This window comes from Mandrillus leucophaeus, unplaced genomic scaffold (assembly GCF_000951045.1).
Source record: "Mandrillus leucophaeus isolate KB7577 unplaced genomic scaffold, Mleu.le_1.0 Scaffold214, whole genome shotgun sequence".
NCBI classification, from domain to species: Eukaryota; Metazoa; Chordata; class Mammalia; order Primates; family Cercopithecidae; genus Mandrillus; species Mandrillus leucophaeus.
The window spans coordinates 125,241-137,997 of NW_012102188.1; the positions used below are offsets into that span (position 1 = coordinate 125,241).

General features: G+C 39.6%; 1 protein-coding gene across 1 annotated transcript in view; it reads right to left on the bottom strand.

The window, feature by feature from the left end:
• ZC3H6 (zinc finger CCCH-type containing 6) overlaps positions 1–600 on the bottom strand; it is a 58,453-nt gene extending 57,853 nt beyond the window's left edge. Inside the window, exon 1 of the mRNA XM_011980513.1 lies at positions 169–600. Within this exon, the coding sequence (XP_011835903.1) occupies positions 169–200 (32 nt within the window). The 5' untranslated portion in view covers positions 201–600. The remainder of the gene's footprint in view (positions 1–168) is intronic.
• Positions 601–12,757: the final 12,157 nt, after the last annotated feature.

A 12,757-nucleotide genomic window follows, 5' to 3' on the forward strand; every position in this document is an offset into this window, starting at 1 on the left:
CCCCCGCGGCCGCGATCCAGCAGTTTACATAAGGGTGCGCGTCATGGAACTGACGGAGCCACACAGAGACGTCTAGGTCATGCAGGAGGCGCCCGGCCCCGGCCCGCTCCCGCCGCCCCAGACCCCTCCTCTCATCCGACAGAAAGACAGACAAGAAGGGTTCCCGACCTGTCGTGCCCTGCATGTTCAGAGTCTGTCATGTTTGGTCAAGAACGGGGCGGGGCTGGAGGGCAGGTCTGCGAGGCCGGCGGCGACGGGGCGCGGGGAAGACCCCTGCGCCGCCTGCGGGAACCTGCTCCCGGCCGCCGCCGACAGGTGACGAAGTGGTAAAAACTCACGGTTACTAGTGAGCGACACAGACACAGACTTTCCAGTCTATTAACAACCACGCCAGAGAGGTGGGGCTCTAACTGCAAACACTGGGCAACGGCCCCGCGCTGCCGGCGCTGCCGCTCTAGTCTCTATTCGCCGCCGGTGGCTGTGGCGTGGGAGCGGGCGGGCGGCGTGCAGCGACGCGGGGATTTGGACAGTGGCCGTAACGGTGATTTCTCCTCACCAACATGGCGGCACCCGAAACAGGCGGCTCGAGAAAATGGCGCCGGCCGCAACACCTTGCCCGGGACTAAAGGGCAAGAGAGATTCCTCCGCGAGCCGCGGCCCTTGCCCAGCCCGCCGGGGCCGAGCGCGTTGACCATTGGAGGAGACTGCCCGTCAATCACCTGCAGGGGCGGGTCTTCGCCCTTCTCCGTGCGGCGGCGGAGGCGGCAGCCTAGTGGCGGGGCCGGGCGGCGAGAGACGCGGCCGGATGGCTCTTCGAGTGTCTGCAGGAGGGGGAGGCGGCCCACGGGACCAACGAGGGCCACCAGCGCCTCAGCTCCCGGCCCAGTGCGGGGTGCGGTTTTTCCTGCCAGAGGCCCGCCGCCTGAGGAGTTCCAGACGCACCAAGCAAACGGGCCCCAAAACCATTAGCCGAGGCGGGCAGGGGTGGGATAACAAAGAACAAGGCGGCTGTAGAGTCCTTAAAATTTTTTGTTAAAACCTTTGTTCTTGCAATAATAGGGAAATGCGGTTTATCCTTCACAGTTGTAGCAGGTATCTGTTTTTGTAACGTTTAGTGCTCAGAATCGTGTTTTAAGGAAAACAGCTCGCCCATGCAATTTTTTTTTATATTTAGTGCTAAATTTACCCATTATTACTTGAAATAGGAATAACTATTGAAATAATTATATAAACGTTACTTTATTTCGTAATAATATTAACGTAAAATGTATGCGCGTATTTTATAAATAACCATTAGGCATGCTTTTTTTTTTTTTTTTTTTTGGGAGATGGAGTCTTGCTCTGTCACCCAGGCTGGAGTCTGGTGTTGGCGTTCTCCCCTCACTGCAACCTCTGCCTCCTGGGTTCAGGCAATTTTCCTGCCTGAGCCTCCGTAGTAGCTGGGACTACACTACAGGCACGCGCCACCACGACTGGCTAATTTTTGTATTTTTAGTAGAGATGAGGTTTCCCTATTTTGGCCAGGCTGGTCTTGAACTCCTGACCCCAGGTGATCTGCCCGCCTGGGTCTCCCAAAGTGCTGGGGTTACAGCCGGGAGCCACTGCGCACGGCTATGCATGACCTTTTTTTTTTTACACTTATGAACGTGACCTTAAAAAATTTTTAAATGACAAGTCAGTGTTTTGGCCCATTTAATATATTAAATGTCCTGAAGGAAAGTTCCTTGCTTTATACTACAGTAGACTTAATGATTAATCCAAATATCTGACTTAATTTGTCTTTCTTTAATAATGCATTTTACTAATGCATAAATGGAATGCATTCAGAAACAATTGCAATGAGTGGATTAAATTAGAAATGTAAAGTTTTTGATATTAACATATACATTGAAAATAAAGGCCAGACATAGTGGCTCACGCCTGTAATCCCAGCACTTTGGGAGACCGAGGCGGGCGGATCACCTGAGGTTGGGAGTTTGAGACCCCCTTGACCAACATCAAGAAACCCCGTCTCTACTAAAAATACAAAATTAGCCGGGCTTGATGGTGCACGCCTGTAATCCCAGCTAATCGGGAGACTGAGGCAAGAGAATCGCTTGAACCCGGGAGGAGGAGGTTGCAGTGAGCCGAGGTCCAGTCATTGCGCTCCAGCAACAAGAGTGAAACTCCGTCTTTTAAAAAAAAAAAAAGTCGCATTTTGTTTTTTTCTTTTTTCTTTTTATTTTTAGTTGAATACAGCCAGTGACAGGACCTGTACTTACAGCCACATTTTGCCATAATACATTTCCAGGAAGCTTTCGAAAGATAGATCTGAAGAAACTATATTAGCATTTGGAATTACGTTAAAATCTCAGGACTTCAGTTTTATTGTAACTGTTTTAGTTAATTTAGGCCTTTCTGCAGCTAATTTGAGTAGCCGATTTCTTGAAGTTATCCAAAGGCCCTTATGGTAAACAGTTGCTGTTCTTTCTTGCACTTCTGTTTTCCCTGTCCCCTGTATCTGGAGGTCTGAGAATTTCTTTCAAACTTTCATTAAGGTGTTTGGTTTGTGATGGTGTAGGACAGTGCAGTTCTCTCTGGATGAAAAGCCTCCTTTTCTAACTGTTGGCATGCGCCACTTAAGAAGTTTGATGATAAAATTTGTCATCAGGCCTTGGTCTTTTTTCTCTAGGTAACGAAGGGGAGGTGTGTGTGGGTGAGCTTTGAGGGGCAGTGCTCCTTTGAGGTTATGGGTTTTTGGAATCTAGAAGTGCTTAGACATCTGTGACACCCTGTCTTTAATTGCCTCAGTTACGGAGCAATGTAGATATCAAAGAGATTACAGTAATTAATTTTAAACCTAACGGATTTTACCGAATAATGACGTATGGATCATGAGAACTACAGAATTCTTGTTACTTAATGACCTTGTCAAAACCTCAGCAAAAAGAGACCACCAGACTGTAGTGAGGCTTGTAGCAGCAAAAGGTCGTGTTCCTAGGATGACTGCAGATCTCTCCCCAGGCCTCTCGGTTAAATGTCTCCCAGAGAAAACGCAATACTGCCCACCTGGCCATAGGCCCTTGACCCCCTTTCTTGGAGCATTTACAAAAAAAAGAGCTTACAATTGTGAGTCCTTCCTCTGTCCCCTTGACATGTATGTGTTCTCTCCTACAATTCAGGAGTATCTAAGGACCTGAAAGCCATTCCTTTGAAGTTTAATCATCTGGAAGGTTACTGTCTCCCATTCTTGGTGGGAGGGTAGAATCCTGACTTCAGTGATAATCGCCGGCTAGCTGACACAGCTGGTCTAATCACTTTTATACGGACTGACTTTGAAATTTTTTGCATGCATTCCGGCTCTTTCACCCTCCCCTATTCTCTCTGTAAGCTGCTCAATTACCTCTACATTGAAATGGAACGCTGCTCTTTCCCCTCCTGTTAGTAATTACTGAATAAAATTGTTTTTCACCACTTTAATGTCCAGTTTTATTTATCTTTGACAACCTTCCCCACCCCCTACGCACACAAAAATTGCAATGGACCTAAAGGTACCAACACTTTATTTTGCTAAATAAATTATATTAAGCATCTTATGGTTATTTCAGAAAAGACATTTTAACATCAAAAAAGTAGAAAGGATATCATTATTTTTGTTTCTTGGTTTTTGTTGTTGTTGTTTGTTTTTTTTTGAGACAGTTTCACGTCGTCACCGGCTGGAGTGTAATGGCACCATCTCAGCTCACTGCAACCTCCGCCTTCTGGGTTCAAGCAATTCTCATGCCTCAGCCTCTGAGTAGTAGCTAGGATTACAGGCACGCACCATCATGCTCGCTAATTTTCATATTTTTAATAGAGATGGTGGTTTCTGTCATGTTGGCCAAGCTGATTTCTATCTCCTGACCTTGAGTGATTCATCCGCCTCGGCCTCCCAAAGTGCTGGGATTACAGACATGAGCCACTGTGCCTAGCCAAGGATATACTTTAAAAAGCCAATTAATCTACTTTGAATTCCTTTACATTTAGTGTAAGAAAAATTCCTTTTATTGCCCGCGTTTTGTCCCAGATGGTAAGAATAAGCCCTGGTATCCCAAGGCTCCCAATATTGGCACAAATTACAGTGCAACAAAGTGACACAGGAGCTGCGGACCACTAGACATTCAGAGACTGGTCAGGCTTGGGACAAAGACATCTCCTAGGTGATCATCCTAGCTGGAGGATTAGGGGGCCTTTTCTCCATCCTTCCTGGTAGCTTATACAAACCCTAAATGTGTATGTGGCCCTAGGCAGGGGGAGGGAGTCCCAGTTACAACTATTTTCTGCCCACCTACCAAAATAGGGGCTTAGAGGCAGAATTAATTTGGCAGGAATAATTCCCTGCACAGTACACATTGAGGTTACGAATGAATACTTGTGTTACTCACTGGAAAGTTTTTTAACACACACACATACCCTAAAAATACAAGCATCTGAACAGTAGCCATGTCTTTGAAAAAGTGCTTTTATTTTATTTTAAAATAGAGTCTCACTCTGTCACCCAGGCGGAGTGCAGTGGCATGATCTCGGCTCACTGCAACTTCCACCTCCTGAGCTCAAGTGATTCTCCTGTCTCAGCCTCCTGAGTAGCTGGGCCTACAGGCGTACACCACCACACCCGGCTAATTTTTGTATTTTGTAGAGACGGGGTTTCACCATGTTCGCCAGGCTGGTCTCTTAACTCCTGACCTCAGATGATCCACCCGCTTGGGCCTTCCAAAGTGCTGGGATTACAGGTGTGAACCACAGCACCTGGCCTGAAAAAGTATTTTTAAAATGTTGCCTTCAATTCTTTTGTAGCTCGTAAGCACGATGATTAGATTTTCAAAAGCACGTGTGAGATGTGCCACCTCAAGCCTTGTTATGACCTCAGCACATCCAGATGTGCTGGAGTGCAGTGGCACAACTATAGTGTTTAGCGGTCTGTGACACCTTGTCTTTAATTGCCTCAGTTAAGGAGGAGTGCATGTATCGCCGATATCACACTAGATAATACAAGAACTAGAACTGCAGCCTTCTACCTCAGCCACCACCATCACCCGCTGTCCATACCCCCCACATATCCCCACCGCCCCAAGTAGCTGGGACCACTGGTACACTCTATCACATCTGGCTTATTTTTTGTAGAGGCGAGGTCTTACTCTGTGCCCAGACTGGCTAATTTATTTGTATTTTTGTAGAGGCAGGGTCTCGCTGTGTTATTTAGGATTCATTTCTCTTCATACAATTTTGTAAGTTTTTCCTATGTCTTTATTTTTGTAGAGACAGGGGTTCACTGTGTTGCCCAGGCTGGTCTTGAACTCCCAGCCTCAAGCAATCCTCCAGTCTCAGCCTTCCAAAGTTCTAGCAATACAGGATTGAGCCACCACACATGGCCTTAAGTTTTAATATAGAGTTTAGAAGTAGTCATTTAGAATTTATAATTTGATACAACATTTAGAGTTATCAAGTTCCGTAAAGAAAATGAGATTTTTATCAGCATTGCCTTGAATCGATAGACCAATTTTGAAAGAACTGACAATTGCTTAGTTATGTCTTACATTTTATGAATATGTAATATCTCTCCATTTATTTAGGACTCCTATCTCTTAATACAATGTTGAAATTTTTCCTATGTGTCTTTCATTTATATAAATATCTTGCATCTTTTATAGATTTATTCTTAAGTATTTTGTATTTGTATTTGTTTTCTGTTGCTGCATAACAAGTTACCACACACCTAGTGTTTTATTTCTTCCTTTCCAATCCTTAGACTCCAGTTTCTTTTTCTGCCCTGGCTAGGATCTCCAGCACTAGGACATTCAATCCTGTGTTAAATAGAAATGGATTTATTGGATATCCTTGTCTTGTTTCCCCAGATGACTATAAAGTTTTCCCATTTAGGATGATATCTGGAGATTTTATATACAGTTGTCCCTCAGCATACATGGGGGATTGGTACCAAGACCCCTGCATATAACAAAGTCCACGCATATTATATGAAACTCTTTTGGCAACTCTACTATATGAAAAGTGGGTCCTTTATATACGCTGCTTTCTGCACCCCTATGATACTCCCAAGTCTGGTTGAAACAAATTCTCATATAAGTGAATCCTTGGTTTTTTTCCCCTAAGAATTCACCTTTTACTGTAGGTCATAATTTTTCACTCTTATTTTTATTGTCTCTGTTTCATCAATTTTCACTCAATCATATTATATCTTTATTCCTGCTTTCTTTTTGGTTATTTTATTTTTAACTTCTTCATTCATTAATTTTGATGCATCTTTTCTATTATAAGTATTTATGGCTATAAATTTCTCTTGAAGAACTCCTTTAGCTGAATCCTATAAGTTTTAATGTGGTATTTTTATTTTTGTTCAGTTATTTTACAATTTTTATTATAATTTATTCTTTAACCTATGAGTTACTTAGAAGTGTTTTTAACTTCTAGCTTCACTGCCATGAGGTCATAAGTTTTGGTCTGTATAACACCCGTTCTTTACAATTTTGAGGTTTTGTGTATAAGATTCATTTTTGTAAATGTTCCATTTGGGCTTTAAAAATGTAAATTCTCTCATTGTTAAATGCAGAACTCTATATATGTCCAGTAGGTCAAGATTATTCATTGTAAAGTTCTTATTTTCTATATCCTTGCAGATTTTTCTTCGTCTGTTTGATAAAACAATCAAGTAAAGTAATTTAAATCCCTCACAATGACGTATTTCTCCACTTCTTTTACAGTTATATCACATAGTCTTCATTTATTACAAGGACATTGCACATAAGTGTCTAAAGTTGTTTTCCCTTCCTAGTAAGTTATTTAGTAACTTTCTCCTTTTCTAATGATGCTGTTTCTCCTAAAGTCTTTTAAATCTTTTTTTAAATATTCATATAGCTATAAAATCTTTCTTAGCTTCTAATGAACCTTTTTTTTTTTTTTCATTGTTCTTTCAGCATTTCACAAGCTCAAGGCTCTATACTAGAGCCTGAGGTTTAGTCTGGAGGACACCAATATAAAATGTGGGTCACTGTCTATCCAAGGCAGTGGTGAGGGAAACAAGGGTACAATTGGAACTGTTTCTTTTCTAATTTCTCCTCTCACAACCTTCCCAAGCTGCTTCCTGCCCCAGGCCCAAGACACCAACTGTTATGGTTTGAGTGTGACCCCCAAAATTCATGTGTTGTGAACTTAATCCTCAATGCAACAGTATTGAAAGGGGGGCCAAATGGGAGGTGCAGGGGTCATGAGGGGTTTGCCCTCATGAATGGATTCATGCTGCCATAAAAAAGGGCTTGCAGGAGTTGTTTCTCTCTCTTCTGCAGTCCCACCATGTGAGGACATGGTGCTCTTCCCTTTCTTGCCCTTCCGTCTTCCACCAGTGGGGACACAACAAGAAGGCCCTCACCAGGCCACATGGCAGTGTCTTGATCTTGGACTTCCCAGCCTCCAGAACCGTGAGGAATACATTTTTGTTGTTTCTAAGTCAACTAGTCTCAGGTATTTTATTATAGCAGCACAAAACATACTGAGACACCAACCTATAGACGTCAGTTTAAAACAGCACCTAGTCCCACAAACTCCACCATCACCATTGCATCTCCAGATGTTTTTCACAATTTTCTCTGTTACTTGTCACTTTGTTAACATTTTACCATATTTATTACACTATTAGCTATCTATTCTTTCCTTTATCCATCCATCAGCCAATTGTATCTTTAGACACAGTTCAAAGTAAGTTGCAGACTTCACTGGTTTTAGCCTGTTTCGGCCACCATAACAAATTATCATAGACTGGTGGTTTATAAACAACAGAAATTTATTTCTCACAGTTCTTGAGGCTAGAAAGTACAAGATCAAGGTACCAGAAGATTTGGTCTGCTTCCTGATTCACAGATGGCTGTCTTCTCACTGCGTCTTTACATGGTGGAATCGGCAAGGGAACCCTCTGGGTTCTCTTTTATAGGGGCACTAATCTCATTCAAGAGGGCTCCAACCTCATGACCTAATCACCACCCAGAGGCGTCATCTTCAAATACCATCACATTGGGGATTACGTTTCAACGTATGGAATTTCAAATTTTCAACATAAATTTGGGGGGAACACAAACATTCCATTTATAGCACCTTCTGAACACTTCAGCATACAAATCATTAATTAGAATGTAATATTTTTTACACTACCATTTTAAGGTAAATTTTACATACAGTGAGGTACAGAATCTTGAGAAAACAATTTGATGAGTTCTGAAAAATGCAGGAAATACATACACCTGCGTCACCCAAATCCTTATGAAAACATAAAACATGACTATACCCTAGAAATTTCCCTCTGCTCCTGCCCATTCAATCCTCATCTGTATCCAGAGGCAACCATTCCTCTGACTTTTTTCACTATAAATTAGTTTTGCCTGATTTAAAACATGGTTATGATTTATAAATAGAATAAATGCTGTTTTGTATAAGGCTTTTTTCACTCAGAAAAATGACTTTCTTCATTTATTTTTTATGCTAAAAATTGCCTTTTTTTCAGTTTTTGTATCTCTTGCTTTTTCAAAATCTTAGAGGGAAAACATTCAGTCATATGAAGTATGCTATTAGCCATAGTTTTTGACATGCCCTTATCAGATGGAGGAAATCTATTTTTTTGTTTTGGAGGGGTTTTTTTGTTATTTATTATTGATTTCTTTTTTAATTCCACCATAGTTAGACAACATACTTATATTATTTCAATTCTATTACATTTGTTGAGGTTTATCTATTAAGGAAATCTTTCTGTTAAGGAAACCTATCTGTTCCTAATTTGCTGAATTGATGTTGGATACTGTCAAATAATTTTCTGCATCAGTTGATGAAATCATATAGATTTTCTTGTTTTGACTCATAACATGTTGGATTGTACTGATTGATTTTCAAGTAACAAACCACCTTATATTTCTGATATGAACTCCACTTAGTTGTTGCATATTATTCTTTTTATATTGTTGGATTTGATTTTAAACAGTTAAGGATTTAAAAATCTATGTTCAAGAGGGATATTGGTCTGCAGTTTTCTTTCTTTGTTTTTGACTGTTTTGGAATTGGGTTAATGCATGCCTAATGAAATAATTTGGGAAGTATTCCTTTCTTTTCTGTTTTCTGCATGACAGCATATAAAACTGGTATTTCTTCCTTAAATGTTTGGTAGAATTCTCCAGAAAAACCATCTGGGGCTTGAGATTTCTTATTTTAGAAGGTTTTAAGCTATGAATTTAATTTCTTCAATAGTTATTGTTCTGTTAGATTGTATACTTTACCTTAGATGAGTTTACATGGTTAGTAGTTTGTGAGGATTTGGCCTTTTAATCTAAGAGTGTTTCATAAGATTGACTTACGGTTTTTGTTTTTGTTTTTTTTATCAGTACAGTCTGTACTGAAATATCCTCTTTCATATCTGATTGGTAATTTGTATCTTTTCTCCTTTTTCTTTTTCAGTTTTGCTAGTGATTTATCAATTATCTGTTCAAATCATTAGATTTTGGTTTAACTATCATTTTTCTGCTCTTACCTTTCATTGATTTCTGCCTTTATCTTTAATGTATCATTCCTTCTGCTTGTTTTTTCTAATTTCTGAAGGTAGAAGTTTATTTATTTGAGATCTTTAAGTATTCAGAGCTCTAAAATTCCTATAAACACTGCTTTAGCAGTATCTCACAAATTTTGCTATGTTGCATTTTCACATTCATTCAGCTCAAAATATATTTTTCTTTCCTTCTTTCTTTCTTTCTCTTTCTTTTCTTTCTTTCTTTCTTTCTTTCTTTCTTTCTTTCTTTCTTTCTTTCTTTCTCTCTCTCTCTCTCTCTCTTTCTTTCTTTCTCGCTATCTTGCTTTCTTTCCTTTTTTTTTTTTTTTTGAGACAGGGTCTTGCTCTTTCTCCCAGTCTGGAGTACAGTGGCGCAATCTGGGCTCACTGCAACTTCCTCCTCCTTGGTTCAAGCGATTCTCCTGCCTCAGCTTCCCGAGTACCTGGGATTACAGGCACGTGCCACCACACCCAGCTAATTTTTGGTAAAGACAGGGTTTCACCATATTGGCCAGGCTGGTCTCAAACTCCTGACCTCAAGTGATCCACCTGCCTTAGCCTCCCAAAGTGCTGGGATTACAGGTGTGAGCCACCACACCTGGCCTCAGTTCAAGGTATTTTCTAATTCACTTCGTGAATTCTCCTTTGACCTATGGAATTTTTAGAGGTATGTTGTTTAATTTCTAAGTATTTGGAGGTGGTTGTTGTTGTTGTTGTTATTTATTATTGATTTCTTATTCAATTCCATTATGGTTAGCGAATATTCTCTGTATTATTTCAATACTATTACATTTGTTAAAGTTTATTTTATAACCCAGTTTATGATTTATCTTGGTGAATTTTCCATGTGCTTTGGATATTTGTGCATACCTATTTAGGACCATTATGACTTTATGGCAAATTTACCTTTTTGTAGTTACATAACATCTATATTTATCTCTGCTAATTTTTTACTCTAAGGTCCACTTTGATAGTCACTTTGGCTTTCTTTGGTTTAGTGTTTCTTAGTATGTATTTTGCCAGCCTTTATTTTTAACTTACCCATATCATGTTTAAAGTGAGTTTCTTGCCAGGGGTGGTGGTTCACACCTGTAATCCTAGCACTTTGGGAGGTTGAGGTGGGAGGATCACTTGAGCTCAGGAGTTTGAGACCAGCCTGGTTAATATGGTGAAACCTCATCTCTACTAAAAATACAAAACTTAGGCGGGCATGGCGGAGTGTGCCTGAAATCCCAGCTACTCAGGAGGCTGAAACAGGAGAATCCCTTGAACTTGACAGGTAGAGGTTGCAGTGAGCTGAAATTGTACCACTGCACTCCAGCCTGGGTGACAAGAGCGAAACTCCATCTCAAAAAAATAAATAAATAAAATAAAATAAAATAAAATAAAGTAAAATAAAATGAGTTTCTTGTGGAGAACACATAGCTGGATCATATTTATCCATTCTGACAACCCCTTTGTTTTATTTGGTAAATTTATCCCACTTGCATTCAGTGTACCTATTAATATGTTTGATTTTAAGTCTATCTTTAACATTTTTTCTATTCATTCTCTTGGTGCTCTTCTATTTTTTTCTTTTCTGCTTTAACATTTTGGGATATTCCATATTTGATTTATTTATTGTGTCTTTGAATATTCATTGAGTTTTTAATTTTAGTTTTTATATTTTTCAGTTCTCAAAATTCCATTTGGTTCTTCTTTATGTCTTCTCTTTTTTTTACTGAGATGCTCTACTTTTTCCATTTGTTTCAAGGGCATTTAGTGTAGCATTTTTATAAAGAGCTGTTTCGAAGTCTGTCAGATAATTCCAACATATAAGTCATCACAGCCTTGGCATTTGTTGATTGTCTTTTCCCAGGCAATTTGAGATTTTCCTGGTTCTTCATATGCCAAATAAGTTTGAATTGTATCCTGGAGAGTAGGAATAATCATATGCTATAAAGCCTCTGGATCTTAGTCAAATCTTATGCAGAATGTTTATGTTTTTGTTTTAATAGGTAATAGACCTGGTTAGGTTCAGGCCTCGATTTCTACCCACTGCGATTCCAGTGCCTGTTCAACTGAATGCCTCTGCAATGCTATTTGAATCTTAGATCTGTACTACCAGGGACCAGTCAGGACATGGATGAATTATGTCTATTCAACTCTCAAAAGTCTTTGGCATGCCAACTATGATCACATCCATGCATGCACAACTCAGTGGTAAGCCCAGGGGTTCAGAAATTTATGATGTCACTTTTCTAGGCCCCGTCTTCATTATGGTCTCCTAGAAATTTTTCAGGTCCCTGGAGCTTTAGTTTTTGGTTGTCCAGCCAGAAAGCTTGAGCTTCAGTTAGCCCCACTTCTGCACATGTTTGCAATTGTACCTATGTCTGGGCTTAGTGGCAGGAGGACCACAGAAAAAAGAAAATTAAAAACTTAACACTATTTCAGTGGTACTTTGAATTCTCATCTTCACCACCAATACACCTCCTTTAATTATTTTCTAGAGTCTTCAAACAATTCCATGCATCCTATCTAGGTAAACCTATATTCAGGGGATATAGTGTGCCTTTACTATGTTACCCAGAACCAGAAATCCCAATATATATAAATTTTAACCATCAAATGCCTTAGTAATATTATTCTATTCACTAAATATTTACTTAGAATGATCAGTTTCTTCATTCTCCATTTTTTTTCTTATAACTCAAACCTTTCACCTGAGATTTGCTGCTATCAAATTCATTCTTTCTAATTTCTAAATTTATTCAGAATTCTCCTAATTTGCTCATAGTGACCTCTCTGTTTTTGTTTTCCTAAATATATCTTATAGATCACCTCCATTTTTGAATAATATAGTTTCAAGGTATAGAATTCTAATTTGGAAGTTTTATTTTCTTTCAATTTATTGAAGATACAATTTTATTGTCTTCTGGATTCCCTTGTTGCTGTTGTAAAGACAACTGGCAGTCTAATTGTCATTATTCTGAAGGTAAACTTTTAAAACTTTTCTGTGGCTATTTTACATATTTTCTCTGCTTTTCTGTAGTTTCAGTATGGTGTGTCTTAGTCTGGATTTCTTTTAATTATCCTGCCTAGTATTTGTTTAATGTATTGATCTGTAAATTGGTGAGTTTCAACAATTTGGAAAAGTCTCAGCCTTTTCTTTTTTTTTTTTTTTTTTTTGAGACAGAGTCTTGCTCTGTCACCCAGGCTGCA